The sequence below is a fragment of the Vulpes lagopus genome, chromosome 7 (genome assembly GCF_018345385.1).
Source record: "Vulpes lagopus strain Blue_001 chromosome 7, ASM1834538v1, whole genome shotgun sequence".
NCBI classification, from domain to species: Eukaryota; Metazoa; Chordata; class Mammalia; order Carnivora; family Canidae; genus Vulpes; species Vulpes lagopus.
Window position 1 is genome coordinate 111,976,107 of NC_054830.1, and position 20,039 is coordinate 111,996,145.

Sequence of the window (20,039 nt, forward strand, 5' to 3'; positions counted from 1 at the left end):
GAGCTGGGGGCGGACAGAACCCCTTGGGGGAGCTTGGTCCTGTGGGGAGGACCCCAGGGCCCCGTATTTTTCGAGGTCTTCTCCACTGGTCTGTCCATTCCACGGATGCCCGGGCCCGGCCCCCGGGGGGCCCCACCCCACCCCGCCCCGTAACTCGGGAGTGGTGACGGTGGGGAGGGGCTGCAGGAGCCAGGGCCCGGCGGGACCCCCGAGAAGATGCGCAGGAGCCCCGGCCGGGGAGTCCCCACCGCACCGGCGCGGGGGCGGGTCGCGCGCGGGCGCTTCTGCAGCAGCGGGGAGGCGGGAGGCGGGAGGCGGGGGGCGGGGGGCGCCGAGGCCCGCAGGTGGAGCGGGGCGCGGGGAGGCGGGCGCCGAGTACGTGCGGCGAGCTGCCGGCGGCATGACGGGCGGGGAGCGGCTCCCGCCGGCCGCAGCCCGCTCCCGGCCCCGACCCCGGCCCCGGCCCCGACGCGCGCGGCTGTTCCCCCCCGGCGGCTGGCGGGGACGACCCCCGGCCGGGGCTGCCTGGGCGCGGAGCCGGGGCAGGGGCCGCCCGGCGCGCTGGGGGGGGGGGGGGCGGGGGCGGGAGGTGGGGACGTGGCGACGGCTCAAGCGGGCGGGGCCGGGCCGCGGCGGGAGGCGGAGCCGCCGGGGAGGAGGCGCCGAGCGGGCCGGGCGCCGCCGCGGGAGGTTCTGGAGCCGCTGGAGCCGCTGGAGCCGCGCGTGTCCAGGTGAGCGCCCCCCGCGCGGCCGCCGGGCCCGGCGGGGCTGGAGCGCTGGCGGGGCGGCGGGGAGCCGGGGGCCGGGGGCGGGGGCCGGGGCCGGGGCCGGGGGGCGTGCAGTCCGGCCGCAGCCCGGGGCCCGCCGCCCTGTTTCTCCTCCCGCCTGGGTTCCTGCCCCGCCGCCTGCGTGCCCTCCGCGAGCTCGGGGCGGTGAGGTCAGCGGCGCCCTTCCTGCCGGTCCCTCCTGCCGGTCCCTCCTGCCGGGCGTGCGGGGCGGGGCGGGCGGGGCACTCGGCCGCCCGGCCTCGGCAGGCTCCCCGGGAACGGGGACGGGGACGGGCGGCCGGGCCCCGGGGGCGGCCAGAGGTTGGGGGCGGAGGCGGAGGCGGGGCCGTCGGCCGGGCCCCCGGGGACCCTTAGCGAGCGCGGGCCGCCTCGCTCCCTCCCGAGGGCTGCAGTCCCTGGCCCCGCGGGGTCGGCTTGGTGCTCAGGAAACGGGCTGTCGGTTGAGAAACTTTTTTTCCTCCCCTCTAGACGTCTCTCTCCAACGTGCGTTGTTTTTCCTTAGCAGCTGCGCAGACCCGTGGTAACAAGTTAACGAATTCAGATAAGGACGCCTTGTGTGTGTCGCGCAGCGAGGAGTTGGTAGCCCACGGGCGGACGGATTGAAGACTGCGAAAGTCCAGATCCAGAACAGTGTGGTGAGTGCTGTGCTGGGAGGGAGTACCAGGCTGGGGCTCTTTGGTAGAGGACAGGATGCTTCGGGCCAGAGGGCTTCCTGGAGGAGGTGGAATGGTCAGAGGAAGGCTAAAGAAAGGGTAACCTGGACAGAGCAACAGTGTGTGTGAGTGGGAGCAGACCGGGGCACTCCAGCAGAGGTAAGGCGTTGAGGAAGGGACATTTAAGGGGGTAGCTGCCAGGTGGACCCTATGCACCACAGTTTCAAGTGAGAGGGCAGTGCCTAGTACTGTGCTGTGCATGTGAGTGCTGCTCAGCAGGAGCACAGATCAGGGCACTTCCTACTTCGGGATAGTTGGGCCCCTGGCCTTGTATTCTAATGTGACATCTTTAAGATGGTGTAGCACATTAGTGTGCCTCCCAAGACTGAGACTGGTGTTTCTGCTGGAGAGTGCCCATTAAAGCTTGTACTGCCACCGCGGCCTCCTCCTCCTCCTCCTCTTCTTCAAGATTTTATTTATTTATTCATGAGAAACACACAGAGAGAGGCAGAGACATAGAGGGAGAAGGAGGCTCCCCCACAGGGAGCTGATGTGGGACTCCATCCCAGGACTCCAGGATCATGACCTGAGCCAAAGGCAGATACTCAACCACTGAGCCACCCAGGTGCCCCAAACTTGTGCTTCTTACTATAAACCCTTTGAAGCCTGAGAGCCTTAGCCTTCTTGCAGGAGATGCTGGTTCTGAGAGCAAGGGTTGGGGGGAAATCATTTTGTAGCTGAGAGCATTCTCACCTGTCCCAGATTTTGCCAAAATCCGCTGTCCACCTAAGAATTTGTAGAATGTTTTTGCAAGCTGCTGCTGCAAAAACACATATGGAACAACAGGTTCCATGATTTACTCCTCTGTTCAATGAACCACGATTTCCTTTGGCTGATGTTTAAACTGCCCCTGAAGTGTCCAGGGTACAGCCTCTCATTGTGATTCTGGAACTCAGAGCCCAGCTTCTTCTGTTCATTTCAACATACTCACAGGAGCATGCTTTGAATCCTTTTTTCTTCTAGGTTTTTTTTTCTTATTCTCAGATGGCCAAGTTATGTCCACTGTGCATCCCCAGCCAAGGAGGCCACGTAGCAAGGATGGAGTGAGTTGGCTGGCGGCCTCATCCCAGAGATGATGTCTTATTGGGCCAGCTTCATTCTCCAAGAGCTCAGTAGACAGACATGATGACAACTAGGCATTGCCTGTGACTTGTGAAAGACCCTTTTACCCAGTAGGAGGTTCAGAAATGGGCTGCCTGGGAGAATGCTTACTTAGCCACTGCTATAACCCATACACAGCTGATCTCTCTTCATTCCTTGAGTACCTACCCTGTGCCTGGCTTCTACTTGGAGCGTGCCTAGGGGTGGAATTAGGAGGGAGAGGAGAAGGAGGTGGTATTGACGCTATCCTTGCTGGTGGGTAGCTCATAATCTGCCTGAGATTGCTGCTTCAAGTTGGCAGCTGGCCATGTGGCAGAGGAAGAGCTCAGAGCGTGAATATTCATCAGAAGGAGAGACTGTGTGGGTGCAGCCCTGAGGAATGACTAGGATGAGGGAATCTGGGATCTACTCATTTCCTGACAGAGCCTCATTTACTCTGCCCTCCCACATCCATGGGAGGTTCTGAGGCTGGATGCAGACCTTGGCTGATTTGTGGCCACGCTGGCTGATAGTACATTGGGTTGGTGGGTGTGTCCCTGGCTCTTGGGATCTGTCAAGAGTTTAATTTTATGCAGATGGTGATTGTCAGGAAATGCTGTGATGCAGGCACGTGCAAGCCTAGACAGAATGCTAGAGCGAGAGTTAAACTTCGATTGCTTGAATCTGGCAGTTTGGACTTTCGAAGTGTCCCAGAGTGGGACATCAGCCTGTCTTAGAGGGAGAGGGCTAGTGGCGCCTGTGGTCTCTGGGGTTTTTGCTGGGGATATGGAATGAAGGATATAGTTTTTATTCTCAGAAGGGGTGAAGGGAAATGAAAAATCTGGGCTGGACTTCTTGAAGCCTTAGAAGAGAGTTTTTGTTCAAATGGTGTCATTGCCAGCCAGAGGATTAAGTATTTGGGTAGTGAATTCTCCAGCTCAGATTGGATCTGTCTGAGCTTGTTCACAGTCCAGTACCTGCTTTAGCCCTTTTAGGAAGTGCTTGCTGGAGTATAGTTTGCTTTGTACCTGGCACTTCTGAGGACCAGGGTGTGGCTGAGATCCTGAGCTGAGGCTTGGTACTTGTAGGAACTTGGAACCAATACGTCAGAGGCATAGAAATACAAGAGATCCTAGAGTATTAGTCCAATCCCTTGCCTTTTACTGGAGAACTTTCTTTCCTTGATGAGCTATAGAGCCAGTGATTGACCTGTTCCAGAGTTATTTTCCTGATGATCAATGTGCTGCATTATACCTGACTCTGCTCTCTCCTAAAGTAATAGTTCATTTCTTTTGGTCCTTGTGGGATGTGGAGATTGCCCAATATCTGCCTTGTTTTCATCTTCACTGTCCCCTAGACTGGACTGTATTCATTTCCAGGGATTAGCCAGGCAGCTGGCCACTTAAGGTCTACTGGTGTTCCTCTAGTACCCTTGGTGCTGATATGTGGTATAAGCTTGATGGTAGGCTGCACACTGATAATTGTCATCTCATTCAGTCCTCACTGTGAGGTATAGGTCCTAATGTTATCACCATTATATAGATGGGAAACAGGCTCAGAGAGATCTGGAACTTGTGTAAAGTCACAAAGCTAGGAAGTGATGGTAGAGCTGAGATTGAAGTTGGGATTGTCTGACACCTGACTAGACAGGACTATCTTGCCCTGAGCTGGGCTGATTGGTCATTTCTGAGTGCTGTGATGTCTGAGGCTGGAGTGACTGCTCTCACCCGAACTCGAGGCTCCATGTTGCTGTTGACTTTTTGGTGGGGATCCAGCCTGGTATGTTATGGAGCTGATTTGTGAACCATGATAAAGTCCTTGACCTGGGCAGGCCTGCTCGTCGTTTTGGGAGACCCTTCTGCTGTAAGACAGTAGATGTTACTGAGTAGGATTGAATGTTTGCGATACCTAGTGGAAAGTGTGTTTTGGGTTTGAGTCTCAGCTCTGACACTGATTTGTGGTAGCATGTCAGGTATGCAGGAAACTCTTGCTCAGCCTTATTTATCTAGTTTTTATATCTGAAATGGAGATGATTATCTAGTTTACAAGGTTTTGGTGAGGATTAGATGATAGAATTGAAAGATTTTTGGAAATATAAATAGTGGTTAGCTTAGTGGCCAAAAAAGCAGAACCTGGGGCAGTGCTTAATGCTTTATTGGAGGGTGGAGTACAGCAAGGGTAAGGAAAAAGAAACCTGAAAGAAGGATGGAAAGCACAAGGTAGTGCTTTAGCAAGCTGGTCAGTTTGCACAGAGATGTAGTAGTTGTTTAGCCATGTGGGTTATCTCTGGATGAGCTCTGCAGAAATTCCATGCCACAGAACAGTTCAGCAGTGGAGGCCTGGTGAAGGAATTTATCTGCCGGCCTCCTCCTGTCTTCTGTCTTCATTGGTCAAAGTTGCCTCCTCGGAGCTAGCTCCCTCTTGCTCCTTGGTTGCACTAGCAGGGTCCTCCAGTAGCCACAGGGAAGGCCAGTGTGATACTTCTGTAGAGTCTGAAAGTAGCAGGAGGAGCCAGAGATATGGGGCTTGCCCACATGCTTCCACTGAATCTGAAGCCCAGCAAGAAACCCAGGGCCCAGAAGACCGGCCTCTTGGTGAGGCCAAGAGACTGTGAAGTGGTACATGGGAGGCATTCTGTAGATGGCTTTGTGGATTTTGTCCTCATGTGTAGTCCCTTCTAATGAGTTACTCTCACTTAGATTGCCAAACCTCTGCCAAGACCCTGAGTGAAAGTTCAGTTTGGTCTTTACATGTTGATTTTGCCTGGCCACTGAAGCAGGAGACTTTGTGGTTTTGATGGTACCCAAGTGGGAAGTACAAATCAATGTGTTCCTGTACCTGATAGAGAAGTATAAGGATGGATGCAGATGAACATCTAGGTTTCTGTGAAGAAAGTCCTCAGTTAAGAATATTTTCCAGGGAAGGTAAGCATTTGAAGCTAGGAAATGCAGACTCATGAGATAGAGCTAGAGAGGGCTGGAGGGCCATGTCTTACAGAGTCAAGAAGGCCTTTGGGGGCTAAGGAGTTTAAACTTTATTGCAGGGACAGTGGAGAGAGAGACCAAACGAGGAGCTGCAGTAAGCCATGCTGGCAGCTTTGTAGAGCAGAGCTGGCGGGGGGGCGGGGAGGGCTGCTGAATGAGAGGAGAGAGCAATGCAGGCAGGGGCCAGGATGGCTGTTGGGGGGGAATTGGTGGTGGCTCACACCAGGGTGATGACTGAGGCCTGACATCAGGTGAGGAGGGGTAGCTCCCATCCTCTCCAGAGGGTCAGCTTCTAAGACTGAATGGACATCCACGTGCCTAAGTTCTGGGGCCTCCAGAGCCTCTCCACAACACACAGGTCCTCTGGGCTATCATTCCAGAGTTGGCTACACCACTTGGAGGCAGGGCCACAGGGGGGCGCCCTTTTTAGAGAGCTTTTGCTCCTTCACAGAAGGCAGGCAACTTCTTGATGAGGGCCAGGCAAGACCTGCTTGTACTTAGCAAACCCATGTTCTGTTTCTAGGCTGTTAAATACATTGTTAAAAGTCAAGCTGTTGCGTTTGGGTTGCAGCTGGGAGCTTGGCAGGGATCCGTGCCTGATGAGGTAAGGGGAGAAGCTAAGGACGCTGCTGTTTTGCAGCTGGAAACTTTTTATGGCCATTTGGCCAGATTGTAAATGTCCTTTCCAAAGAGCAGGCTTGTTGGGCTCTGATTGTATGTCTTGGAATTTGCCTGTGCTTAGAAACAGTGCTGGTCACCTGGTGAGTGAATCACTGTCATTGGGGTGTTTGTGGGCTTTGGAGGACCTCTCTGTTGGACCTCTCTGTTGGGGTCCAAACTTGGGACTTGATATGCATACAGTATCCATTCTTAACAATCCATAACAATCCATTGAGTGGAAAAAATGTAAAATCTTCTGTTGTTGTTTCTAATTTGAACAAGTCTGTGGTGAAGCATTGTTTGTTGGGTACATGATAATGGGCCAGACATTGTTCTAAACCTGGGATGCATCGCAGATAAAAGTATTGGTTTTTCTCCTCAGGGTTGGTGCCACTTTGTGTTTTGTTTTTCATAAAAGGTGATTTGACGTTGCCCATTTCCTGGCCTATTCTGGAAATCCAGAAGGATTTCTGAGGGGTCCTGGAAGGGCTTTTAAAGGCAGCACTGGACACTTAGTGGGGGTGTTGGGTATGCACACACATTCCCACCTGCTCTGTTCTAGGTAAGCTCTGGGTACAGGTATGAGTTTGGATTGGGGGAAGGCAAGTAGGTGCTTGGCCTTTCCCACACTGTGGCACAGTCCTTCTTGAATGCTGCCTCTTCCCAACCTGTCTTTGATTAAGTAACTTTTTATACAAAGTCTTTAGTGTTCAGGGTCAGGATCAGGAGAAATGTTGGGACTCTAGGGCATCCCTGCCTGAGGTGGTGTTCTAAGGGCTGCTTGGGGGTACCTAGCTCTCTGACCAGTGAGTTGTCTTCCCCTCCTCCCAGCAGAGCAGGACTTTGCAGGCTCTTGACAAGCCATTTCCCAGAACCCCATCTGTGATTCTTCGGGGCTCTGCCTCTGGGGCTGGTATTCGTGGATGGGCTTAGTCTAAGCCAGATAGTGCATTCCAGAGAAATGACAGCTGGTATTCATGTAATGAAGGAACCTGGCTGCTTTTTCTTGAATGCTATAAGGCCTGAACCATGGTCAGTATCACCAGGAGGATTTGAAAGGAACAGAGAGGCATCTCCCTGCCTTGAATCTGTTACCTGATCTCTGAAGAGGTATACCACTGAAGCTGGTGACACAACAGGGGAGAAGCGCTGGTCTCCCCTTCTTCCAACCGTGTCTGGTCTGGTCTCTTGCCTGGGCCCTGCTCTCCCACCATCCCAGCCTGACAGGCAGTTGGCTGGCCCCTCAGTTTCCACAGATACCCCTTGCCCCTGGATTTTACTCTTCCTTCTTTTCACATATAGAAGATGCTTTCCTGAGTTAGTTAAACCTCTTGAGATATGAGGAACAGCATTACTTCCTATAGAAGGGGCTTATGTAAGCAAGAAGAGAGGCCTTCAGGAATCCTGGGCTGGAGATGCAGAGGTTGTAAGGCCTGGGAGCAGACCTGTGGCTGGGACAAGGAGGACCTGTACTCCACCTCAGGGCTGATGGTCTGCTCACCTTCTCTTGGTGACTTGCTTTCCTCTGCTGCCCTAACTCCATAATCCATCCCTTAGCCTGATACTCTGTGCCCTGTAGCAGGTTCAGGCCCAAAAGATCTTGCTTTGTGTATCTTGGCCCCCAACCGCTAGGGCAGTGATGGGCATGCTGATGGCTTTGCAGGCATTTGGCAGGGATATGAACAAATGTGGCCATTCGCTTATTCTCTCCTCTTTCTGATAGAGGAATCTGTTTGGGGTTGGGCCTTGTGGTTGGGCTTTTCTGAGCCTAACATGGAACCACAGTGGATTGAAATTTCTTCAGAGGCAAGGGGTCGTAGACCTGACTGTATGATCACCCATAGTAGGTGAAACCCTGATGAACTGGCATTACCTCAGATTTGAAATTTTGTCAGGTTAGGCTTACATTTTGGGGAGAAGCATTTGTATTTTTTTTTGTTTGTTTGTTTTCCTTGTTTTCTCTTCATATATTTCTGGTGAGGCTTGGGTGAAGTAGAACAGGAAGAGAAGGGACTGGGAGAGCTCAGGCTGAGGTGCTTGCTAGGCCACATGGCTGAGCTGGGGCTCCAGCATGCTCTGCGCTGCGTGGCTGAGCTGGGAGACCATGTCCAAAGCTTCCGTTACGTGCTTAGGTCCGCTGCCAGTGGGGCTTGTCCCAAGTCGTGCCTGCTGCCTTCACGGCTGAGTCTGGCTATTTCTAGGCTGACAAGAAGACAGAAACTGGTCTTGCATCCCTGTCGACAGGCCAGCCTGTCCCAGGGTTTTGGCTTTGTGTGGCCAATTCATTTTTGAATCCCAGGTGCCTAGCTCAGTGAGTAGCCTGTGTGGATCTTCAGTAAATATTTTTGAATGGTGCCTTGCCAGTGAGGATGGTGTCTGCTGTGGTGGCAGACAGGAAGAGCAGTGTCTGCCCAGGGTGCCTGCTCCCCAGCCTGCCTTTGCTGTGGCCAGGTGCAGACTGGCGGGGGGCAGTTTTATTCCCCTTCTGGCCAACCATCTGCCATACACCTCATTTGGGGTGTGGGTTCCCTGGAGCCTATTGTGTCACGTTCTCTTTCTGTCATTGTCTCTCCTACACTTTCAGACTTCTTGCAGGCACGAGTTACATGTTACCTGTAGGTCTCCAGCACCTGGCCCCATCCTGACATGTGTGTTGGAAAGAAAGACAAATAAGACAGGCAGTCTGGGAAATGAGAAGGGGTGGGGCAGTCTTGGACTGACTCTTGGAATCAGAGGTGACAGTCTCCCACACCATTCAGCCTTTCCATGGTTGCTGGCAGTTACTGGGAATCTGGAGGGTGCGAGCTCTCCCACTGGGCTGGAATTGAGCACATCACTGGTTGCACACCCTGGCCTCTTTGCACTGCCGATGCAGGATATTCTTAGTTTCTGTGTCCTAGTCAGAGTTTTGGCACGTTTGGCCGTATGTGTCTGTGTGTACCTGTGTATGTATCTCCTCACCTAAGTTGCTTTTTTCACCCGTTGATCCAGTGGCTGTCACTGAATGCCTTGCGGACACTGCTCTCTGTGACCATGAAACGCTGGGTGTCCACATTGCTGGTGGCCTGGTTTGGTGTCCTGGGCTGTGTGCAGGCTGAATTCTTCACTTCTATTGGTATGTGCCAACAGGACTGTCATCTACCTGAGCAATCCTTGGCTCAAGTGCCAGGGAATGTCACCACCTGAAGCCTGTTCTCACTCAAGGTGGGATGGCTCATCCACTGGTTTTGACCAGTTCTGGGGAAAGTGGGGCTCACAGAGCTGCTCTTTCCCCTTCTGAGGCCCCGATGACCTGAATGTCCTTCTTGGGAGCCACCTGTCTCAACTGGGTCTCCTCCCTGAGAAGTGCAGGTTGCTCCTGGGCTTCCTGGCCTCTCTGACCATCTCTGTTCAGGGCCAGAGAGTGGTTCTGAGCAAAGAAGCCCTTATGATGTCCATGCCTTGGTGCCATGACCCACCTGGGTGCCAGTAGGTGAATGAGAATTAGGGCTTCTTCCTTCAGGTACTCCTAGTGCACTCATCTCACCATCCCCTTGAAGCCTCCATCTCTGTCTTATTGAAGCTGCGGTCCAGGACCGTGGGAGTTCCTAGGTCCCCTTAAACTCCCAAATCCTCAAGGTCCCAAGAGAAGTGATATGCCAGTGGCCCAGAGGACTTGTGCTGTTGTGCCTCAAGGAAGGGGGATGGACGTTCCTCATCCACTTCTTACTGCCCTTTTTTCTTTCCCTACAGGGCACATGACTGACCTAATTTATGCAGAGAAGGACCTGGTGCAGTCTTTGAAGGGGTACATCCTTGTGGAGGAAGCCAAACTCTCTAAGATTAAGAGGTATCTGATGTCCTAAGTCCCCCACCCTCACCCCTGAACCCATCCAGGGTGCCCATAAGAGGAAGCCCTTTAGAGAGCAGTGAGGGGTTGCTGTGGAGGTTACTTCATGCCAGTCCCCCAGAGTGGCTCAGGGCATGGGCTGAGGGCACCTTAGTTTCCCTATTTATAAGCCTTTTTATGTACATTGGGATTCTCACCTCTTCTCTAGATTAAGGAACTGCAAGTGTCAGTGAGGAGTTGCTGTGTTCATTTTTTATTGCCTCTCCACAGAAAAGAGTCCTGAATCTCACCAGCAAAATTACTGGTCAAGACTGGTATGTGTGGGGGGGCGTGTTAGTCTTCCTTTTCCTCTGTTTCCACAGCTGGGCCAACAAGATGGAAGCCTTGACCAGCAAGTCAGCTGCTGACCCTGAAGGTTACCTGGCTCACCCAGTGAATGCCTATAAACTTGTGAAGCGGCTCAACACAGACTGGCCTGCACTGGAGGATCTGGTCCTGCAGAACTCGGCTGCAGGTGAGGACTGGTGAGCAGGTGCTTGGGAGCCAGAATGTCCCTGTGCCTGTGTCTGGGGAGTGTGTGTCTGAGTTTGTCCTGGGTGTGGGGGTGTTGGTGGGCACGGGCAGTGTGGGAATATGCACACTGCCACTCCTGTACCCATCTCCCTTCTCTGTAGGGACAGCATTTGGCTGTCTTTGTTTTTAATATGTGAGAATAATCAGTTCTGGCCTTTTCCTAGTGTTTTCATTTCCTTTTAAAAAAATATTCATTTATTTATTTTAAAAAGATTTTATTCATTTGACAGAGAGAGAACATGCACACAAGCAAGGGGAACTTCGGGCGGGAGAGAGAGAGAAGTTGCCCCCCTCCCGCAGAGCAGGGAGCCCAGTATGGGATCAGGGATCAGGACCTGAGCCCAAGGCAGACTCCCCTGACTGAGCTACCCAGGCCACCCAGGCACCCCTTAAATACTTCTTTAAATAATGCTTTACTAATGTGTCCTTGTAGAAAAGTTAGAAAACAAAATAATGTAAGAAAGTTAGAATTCTTTTTTTTTTTTTTTTTTTAAAGATTTTATTTATTTTAGAGAGAGCATGAGCAGGCGAGAAGGGCAGAGGGAGAAGAGGAGAAGCAGACTCCTTGCTGAGCAGGGAGTCTGATATAGGGCCCAATGCCAGGACCCTGGGATCATGACCTGAGCTTAAGGCAGATGCTTAACCAACTGAGTTACCCAGGCACCTTGAAAATTAGAATTCTTAACCACTTGTCTAGTGATCAGCGCTATTAAAATTCCAGTCTTCCTACACTTGAATTTACATTAAAAGAAGAAATGGACCCATTCATATTTTGCAGGAAATGCAGACTCACTTGCTTTGAGGGACCAAATGAATTAACAAAAAGTGAGTCAGGCTGGGTGATGGGACCATTGTAAGCCAGGGATTATGGGTCTCATCTAAATCCATTCCCATTCATAACTTTTAGAGAAAACCTATCTGTAGGCAGATTTGTGCCATAAGCATACAGTGTTTTCCTGAAATTTTCAGCTTCTTTATATGTCCATTAATGTTATACGATATGACTTTAATGGCTGTACGGTAAGGTCATACAGATATAGTATAAAACTGGTCAAGTTAGTGGATGTGGGGTTTGTAAATTATCAGCAATTGTGCATATACATCTTTATGCCTTGTCTTTGATTATTTTTCTTAGTTTAAATCCCTAGAAGTGGTATTTGGAAGTCAGAGTATGAAATTTTTCAAAGTTTTAACTGTGCTTAATGTCTTTGACTATGCTGGTATTTTTCTATGCTCTAACATTTTCCTCTCAGCAGGAGATGGTCGGGCAGGCATGTTTGCGGGCCCTCCTGACTCCAGCCTGGGGCTCAGCCTCCTGAACTCAGTGACTCTTCTCCCGGAGTTGGGAGTTCTGATTAACTTCAGACTAGTTGTCTCTGGCTGAGGCAGTTCAGCCCATGTGGCCAGACTGGGCTGGGCTTGGCTGGGGGCAGGGTGGCCTCTGGGGAGGGATTGGTGAGTTCAGCCAGGCTGGAACTGTGCCCAGTGAGCTCACCGCCTCCAGAAGCCATGGCTGCCTTTCCCAGCCCCCTGTCTTCCAGCCTGGGGCTGTAGCTCAGAACTGGCTGTTCTGCGGGCAGGCACTGCACTGCAGTAGAATAAGCCTGCCTTCCGGGATGACCTTCCGCTCCCTGGTCTTGCTTTCCACCACCAGCTCCCCCACCCCTCCCCTCAGCCCCCATCAACATCTGGTTCTTTTAGAAAACCTTATAATTAACAGAAGGCAGACAGGACTGGCCCAGAGAGCAATAGGTTGTTTTTACCTCTGACTTGAGATGAGGGGGACTTGCTGACGGTGTGGCTTTTTCTGGGGGCATGTTTTCTTTTTCCTGAATTCCAGACTCTTTAGAATCCCTGACTGTGCAGCCAGGAGAAAAGCAGGATTACAGCTTCTTGGTGCCTGGGTTTGGCATGGTTTGAAGTGGGTGTTTGAGCCTGAGGTCCTGAGAGTAGGTGGCTGTGGGTGCTGCTGCCCTGAGGAAGAGGCCAGGAAAGCAGGGGCCATGGCATTCCTCTCCCAATTCTTAGTTCACAGTCAGAATTAAAACCCCTGAATCAGTTTGAGAGGGCCTGGCCTCCACCTGGAGTCCGGAGATTGTAAGAGTGCATGTCTTGCTTCAGAGCCAGGGCTTGGAGTCCTCGAACAGCCTCCTTGGATATTTCTTTGGTCAGGGACTAGCCTAGGTTCCAGGCTATGGTCTTGAGCACTACATTCAGAGAGCTCATGCCTTTTGAATTCATTGCAGATTTGAGTAGTAGGAGTCCTCTTGAGAGCAAGAACAAGAGCCAGTGTGATCTCTCAGGGTACCATGCTGGGCTTGAGCAGCCCACCTCAGTGCTTGTTCTGGCCAGATGGTCCCCTAGTCCTTAATCTGGGGGGTGGAGACAGCACCAGATCCCCTCTGAGACTGTCATCATTACCTTTCTGGATGGTAAGTGCCAGTGGTCAATAATGAGTGTCTAGCTAGGTTCCCTGAGTTAATCACCTCTGTCACTTGGGCTTCTTGACCTGGAATGTGGGCCGGAGGTCTGTTTTTCTGGCCCCCTGCCCCCTGCAATGATCCTGGATCAAGGTTTTCCATGTGATTCATTTTCCATGAAGTGATCAACAGATCCTCCCTGAGTCCTTTTCAATTACCATTTCTGTCCTCTGTCCCTTCTATCTCCTCCAATTCTGACTGAGCACTTTGGAGCCAAGACTCAGACCTGCTAACCAGTTTGTGGGGCCATCTTTGTTCAATTCCAAATGAGTAGTACAGGCATTCTGTACAGTGAGGAGGAAGAAAGAGATCTCCATGAACTGGAGTCATCAGGGAGGGCTTCTTGGAGGAAGGGGACACAGCCTTTGAGGGAAGGGGCAGGGAGAAACTGTCCCGTGGATACCTTTCTGATCCCAGGTGGAATTGTGCCCTTGGATCAAGGGTAACTTCCTGTTCTCACTCTCATTTGGAAGGTTTTATTGCCAACCTCTCTGTGCAGCGGCAGTTCTTCCCCACGGACGAGGATGAAATGGGAGCTGCCAAGGCCCTGATGAGACTTCAGGACACATACAAGCTGGATCCAGACACAATTTCCAAAGGGCAACTTCCAGGTACCTTAACCACCTCAGGCTTTGCCCATCCAGTGCATGTGTGTCTCCTATGGCGTCTGGACAGGGCTGGAGCCACTGCCGTCTTGTGGTCTCTACCCTCAGGCACACCATCACTGTTGGCAGTGATGCTCTTTTGGGTTTCCAGTTGGTGCCAGGTCTGTCTTCCCCCACCCCCTACCGCCCCATGACAGCCATCTCCCCTCAGCTCCTTCCTCTTCCTCTCACACCTTCTCCTTTCTCTTCTAAGAGAAGCCCAAGGCTGCTGCTCAGGACGCCCTGGCCTCTGCCCCCAGAGCACCACTTAGATCTGCTTCTAGACCTGCTTCTGTCCCCACACCCTCTGACTTCTTTTTGACAAAGGCTGATCTCTGGATTTAGCCCTGTGTCCTGTGTGTCCTCAGTTATAAGCCTCTATCCATTTCATTCTTGGCCTACCCCACTTGGCTCTTCCCCCTGAGCTCACACACACCTTGGGTTCTTATTCATCTTACAAACCCCTCCCTCAGGATCCAAGGCCCTTTGAGTCTCTGCTGTTCAATGATCTCTTGCTTAGCCTAACCTGGCTAGGCTGCTGGATAGTCATCCACACGCTCTTCACTTCCTTGCTTCCTGGGTCCTCCTGAATACGCAGAGTCTGGCCTCTTTGCCCACTTTCCAATGATCCTGCCTCTGCCAAGTCATCAGTGTCCACTCAGCTGCTAAGCCAGTGGATGAGTTTCAGGGATAATGTTCTTTAATTTTTCAGTAGTATTTGGCACCTTCATTGTCCCAGTCTTCCTGATGTTCTCTCTCCTTTGAATTCTGGGGCACTGATCTCTATTGCTTCTCTTTTCGGCTTTCTACTATCTTTTTTTAATTTATTTTTATTTTTTTTTTAAACAGGCCCCTTTCTCCTCATTGCCTCAGTATGCTTACAAGAAGATATATTGGGATTGGGGGACTGTTAGAGGCCACTAAACCCAGTGGTTCAGTTAGACCCTATTAGACTTTGGATGCTACTTGCCCATGGGGACCCCGGAGGAGGCACAAACCAGGAATCACAAAATGTGGGAGAAAGAGGCATTGTCTGTCAGCTCGTCAAGGCCTGGAGTTCTAGTGCTGAGGAGTATGGTGAGCCAGTGGGAAGGGAAAGAGTTTATACTTCTGCCTCAGTCATGTTTGATCAAGCCAGGTCTTGGAGCCAGTGAGAGAAGGCCCCTCAGGGCACCTGCAGGGTATGTTCACCTTGTAGCTGTAGAGTGATAGGATGAGGGAGACACACTCAAGCATTGACCTTGTACATTCAGTTAACAGACCCTTGCATGTCCTGGAGAGGCAGGGAGGGGTGGAAGGGAGTTAATCCCCAGGATTCCCTTACATAGAATTTTCCCTAAGCACCTTCTCCAGGTGAGCCCAGCCATTTCCATCACATGTATATGGATGACATCCACATCTGTGTTTCCTCTCAAGGCTTATCGCCAAAGCTTCCAACCAGTAAGGGCAAATGCCTGTGGGGCATCTCTACTTGGGTGTTCTCTGGGCTCCTCAAAGGTCACATGTTCCAAACTGAAATCCTCCATTGCCTTTTGAAATGTCTACTCCCCCCTTGCCTGAGCAAAAGTACTTCAATCCGTTGGCAGCCCAAGTCAGAATCCTGAGGCCTATGAATTCTACCTCCACAAGGGGCCTGCTTTTTCATTGTTCCCTGAGGAATACACTCATGGTCCCGCTCATCTTACCGCTACCCTAAATTCTACATTTTTCCTATAGGTAGCATATTATATTTCATCCTTCTTGACTTAAGACTATCTTCAAGGTCACTTTCCAGTGTTGAGCTCATGGCAAATAACCTGTGGTCACAGGACCTGCAGAATTGATACTCAGCAATGTCCCCGCCACCTAGTGGTCAAAGCTGGCACTACAGGCTTGGCTCTGACCTCTCTTGGCATCTGTCCCACCATTCTTGCTCTGTTTGTGCTACCTCTTAGGTCCTTCTCATTGTTACTCTGTCCTATTTCTCTAGGTGGTCTGTAAGGTTCTGGCTTTAGCCACTTTCTCTACTGTTTCCTCACACTCTTGCTGGAACTGCTTGTACTCATCCATGCCTTTAGCTGCCACTTAAGTTCTGTTTTTTTTTTTTTTAAGATTTTATTTATTTATTCATGAGAAACACAAAGAGAGGGTGGCAGAGACATAGGCAGAGGGAGAAGCAGGCTCCATGCAGGGAGCCCGATGTGGGACTCAATCCTGGGACTCCAGGATCACACCCTGAGCCAAAGGCAGATGTTTCACCGCTGAGCCACCCAGGCGTCCCATTCTGTTTTTTATATTCAACTGATTTTTCTACCTTCCAGACTCATATGGCCAGCTGCCCAGCAGACATCTCCTCTGTGGCTCACAGGACCTTCATATTCTCTTGTATACTACTATTTCTTGGGCTTCTTCACAACATGGGAGAAGGGGAGTCTGTGGCCAGGACGTTGGCTGCAAACCCCAGTCCAAGGCAGGCCCAGCCTGGTTGTGCTCACTTTGTTTTTTTGTTTTGTTTTGTTTTGTTTTATGATAGTCATACAGAGAGAGAGAGAGAGGCAGAGACACAGGCAGAGGGAGAAGCAGGCTCCATGCACCGGGAGCCTGATGTGGGATTCGATCCCGGGTCTCCAGGATCGCGCCCTGGGCCAAAGGCAGGCACCAAACCGCTGCGCCACCCAGGGATCCCTGTGCTCACTTTGAAGTGCATGGTGTAAAGCCCTGACTCTGCTGGGATCATGCCCCCCTCCCCATGACCCAGGCTTCCTCAGTATGGGAATCATTCTCCCTAGCCCAGAGGCTCTTTAGAGCCTGACTGTTTGCTTCTCCTGCTGCAGGAACCAAGTACCAGGCCGTGCTGAGTGTGGATGACTGCTTTGGGATGGGCCGCTCAGCCTATAATGAAGGCGACTATTACCACACAGTCTTGTGGATGGAGCAGGTACTGAAGCAGCTCGATGCTGGAGAGGAGGCCACCACATCCAAGGCCCAGGTGCTAGACTACCTGAGCTATGCTGTCTTCCAGTTGGGTGACCTGCACCGTGCCCTGGAGCTTACCCGCCGCCTGCTCTCTCTTGGTAAGGAAGTTCTAGGGAAGGTCAGAGCCAATGCGGGGCTGGACAGAGAACTGGTCATTCTATCAGCCACTACTTGGCCCCTCTCCTGGGTTGGAGCCTGGCCAGTGACTAATGCCTTACTGCTTTCAGGCCCATTCTAGCTGCCAGTTAGCTCTTTATTTGCCTCATTTCTGGCCTTAACCCTTGCCCAGTTGCTTATGGATACACTCTGACCTGTGGCTCTGCACACTCCCTTTTAAAATAGGAATCCAGTGCTGCAGTGCATCTGCCGCTCTGCAGGGTGAGCCTTCACATTGTCAGAAGGAGCTCAGGAGGCAAGTTGTGCTACAGAATGACTGCAGTGACCCTGGCCCTACCCCTTAGAGGTCTGAGGTCTTCCTGGGAACTTGCTATAGCATTAGTATTTTAAGTGTCTTGTGGTGTTGGACTGAAGTAGATTAAAAGCACTGTGTCTTTATTCAATTTTTTAAAAAAGATTTTATTTATTAATGAGAGACAGAGAGAGAGACAGAAAGGCAGAGGGAGAGCAGGCTTCATGCAGGGAGCCTGACGTGGGACTCGATCCCAGGTCTCCAGGATTGCACCCTGGGCTGCAGGCGGCGCTAAACCACCGAGCCACCCAGGCTGCCCAGCACTGTGTCTTTAAAACCTATCTGTCCTATCCACCTCTTACTAATATATGGGATTGTCATAATCTGGAATTTCACAGATTAGCAAAGACTTTCTTTTGATGTTGCTTTTCATGGGACTTGAGTCTGATATGATGCCAGCTACCATAAACGTGTCCTGTAAGACTGATATGGAAAGAGAGCTTTGTAGATGCTGTCATGTTAGTAAGAGCCATGTCCTGGGAATCAGGACGCCTAGCTTCCTGTTCAGTATAACCTTAACCTAAATCTATTAATATCTTTGAACCTTGGTTTCCTCATCTATGGAGTGGCACAGTAATCCTGCCAAGCTTGCTCCTTTGTGTTGGGAGGCCCACACAATGAAGCTATGGCATTGTCACGTGGCTGTTCTTTTTGCCAGAATTTCAGCCTGCCTTCTCATTGTGGCCAGCATGTGATGTGGTCACCAGTAATGGATGTACTCTTGGGGATGGGTGAACTGACTCACAGCCAAGTGTGGAGGAGGAGGCAGGAGTCTGGGTGCTTTTCTCAACCTGTGCCCTTGGGCCCTACAGGGAGGTCTGAGAGGAGAGCCCCCTGTGCGGCTGGCTAAGCAACCCCCTCTGTTGTTCCCTTCCCATCTCTGACAGAGTGGGGAGACCCATATTGGCTTTTCTGCTCTGACCGGTGAGCCCTGGTTAGGTGCCGTGGAAAGCAAAATGCTGTGTGCAAATGAGCTGCTGGGAGGGAAAACCACTTACAGAGTAATGTCTTTAAATGACCTAACAGATGTTTGTGGTTTCCTTTCCCTTCTTGTTCTCTGCTCTTTCTAAGACCCAAGCCATGAACGAGCTGGAGGGAATCTGCGGTACTTTGAACGGTTGCTGGAGGAAGAAAGAGAAAAAATGTTATTAAATCAGACAGAAGCCGGACTGGCCACTCAGGAAAGCATCTATGAGAGGCCTGTGGACTACTTGCCTGAGAGGGATGTTTATGAGAGCCTCTGTCGTGGGGAGGGTGTCAAACTGGTGAGACACATGGCCAGGTCCCACATATGGACCTAGACTTTGGCTCTGGATGGACAGATTTGGGGAGGATGTTTCTCTGTATATAGGCTGTTTCCTCAGTATCTTGTCCAGTTCTTTGAAATGTCTGGTGAGACTGATGGGTGGGTGTTTTCTGAGGTTAGGATGGGATATTGTCTCCCCTGATGTCCCAGGCAGAGTTCAGATCCTCTAAGTTATTTCTGAGTTCCTCTCCCTACCCTAACATGCCTGCCTTCTGCTCAACTCCTGCTGTGAGGAAAACCATGGGTGTGGATGTGCCCCATGGGAAACTGTGGTCTCTGGTTAAGACACAGCAGTACCTAACGGCTTAGTCTTAGTCTCTGGTGTCACTGATTTTTGAAAGTCCTGGGATCCTAGTGCTTCCTCAGGAGGCTCAGGTATGGGATGATTTCTGGGCCTTGTCCCTGCATATCTACATTCCTCCCAGTGGCTTCTCCACCTAGAATGGCCTCTCTCATGCCTCAGCCCTTCTGACTTACTCATATCTCTGTGAGAAGGATCAGGGATTATCCTGTGCCACAGGACCTTGCAAGAGAGAAAACATGACATGATTTATAGGGTATCATTTCTCTCATTCAAGCTGAAAGGCTTTTTCCATCTGTGGTGGGGCAGGAGGGACAGCTGCTGGACATGGGGTGTGAGACCTATACCTGCAGCCAGCCAGCCAGCCAGCCAGCCTGGGACCCAGGATTAGGACTCACTATGCTCAGAGCCTATTGCTGTGTATGCTCCCTAGACTCCCCGGAGGCAGAAGAGGCTTTTCTGTAGGTACCACCATGGCAACAGGACGCCACAGCTGCTCATCGCCCCCTTCAAAGAGGAGGATGAGTGGGACAGCCCGCATATCGTCAGGTATTATGATGTCATGTCTGATGAGGAAATCGAGAGGATCAAGGAGATTGCGAAACCCAAAGTAGGTATCTCTGCAGTTCCTTCCTGGGTGCCTAATCCCTTGTATCATGGGGTGTATCATGGGGTGGTTTGTTTGCTTACTCTTCTGGCCTTTGCTGATACCTAGCACAAGTCTGCTGTCTAGGTGCTCTGGTACTGCAGACTCAGTATGACTTTCTGGGTTCATGGTCCAGTGGCAAAGAAAACTGAAGAAACCAATGTGGACAGCCAAGTGCTATGACAGAAGGACTCCTTGGGAGCAGGGCCTGTCCACAGCAGGAAGTGTCAGCTCACCTGGTGGGGACTGGTGTGTGAGTGAGTTTTGGGGGAACTTCCATAGATGCTGCCAGCCTGGGTCATATGGAGGTCCCAGTTAGTACTGTGAAGAAGTGATTGACTTGGAGGAAGAACAGTATGCAGTCTTCTCATTCACAAGCACTCCAGGTCTCTCCATTTATTTATATCTTGTAAACTTTTTCATAAATGCCTAGTACATTTCTTGTTAAGTTTATTCCTAGGTATGTTTTTTTTATTACCATATTTTTACTGGTTATGTTGTATTAGTTTACTATTATATATTGAAGTATTAATTATAAAATATATTTTATAGTCACAGCTAATGTTTTTTTTTTTTTTTAATTTTATTTATTTATTCATGAGAGACACAGA

At 51.2% G+C, this 20,039-nt stretch overlaps 1 protein-coding gene across 7 annotated transcripts in view; it reads left to right on the forward strand.

Annotated features, from left to right (window-relative positions):
- The first annotated feature begins 601 nt into the window (after positions 1-601).
- Positions 602-20,039, forward strand: part of P4HA2 (prolyl 4-hydroxylase subunit alpha 2) — a 33,133-nt gene continuing 13,695 nt past the window's right edge. Inside the window, exons 1-9 of one of the 7 annotated variants that reach the window (XM_041762812.1) lie at positions 602-731; positions 1,257-1,423; positions 9,217-9,340; positions 9,958-10,054; positions 10,417-10,568; positions 13,581-13,718; positions 16,565-16,804; positions 18,247-18,440; positions 19,216-19,392. In XM_041762812.1, the coding sequence (XP_041618746.1) occupies positions 9,259-9,340; positions 9,958-10,054; positions 10,417-10,568; positions 13,581-13,718; positions 16,565-16,804; positions 18,247-18,440; positions 19,216-19,392 (1,080 nt within the window). In that variant the 5' untranslated portion in view covers positions 602-731; positions 1,257-1,423; positions 9,217-9,258. Of the gene's footprint in view, positions 732-918; positions 938-1,012; positions 1,424-9,216; positions 9,341-9,957; positions 10,055-10,416; positions 10,569-13,580; positions 13,719-16,564; positions 16,805-18,246; positions 18,441-19,215; positions 19,393-20,039 lie in introns of those variants that run through there. The other 6 variants (XM_041762811.1, XM_041762813.1, XM_041762815.1 and 3 more) reach the window with 6 other exon arrangements.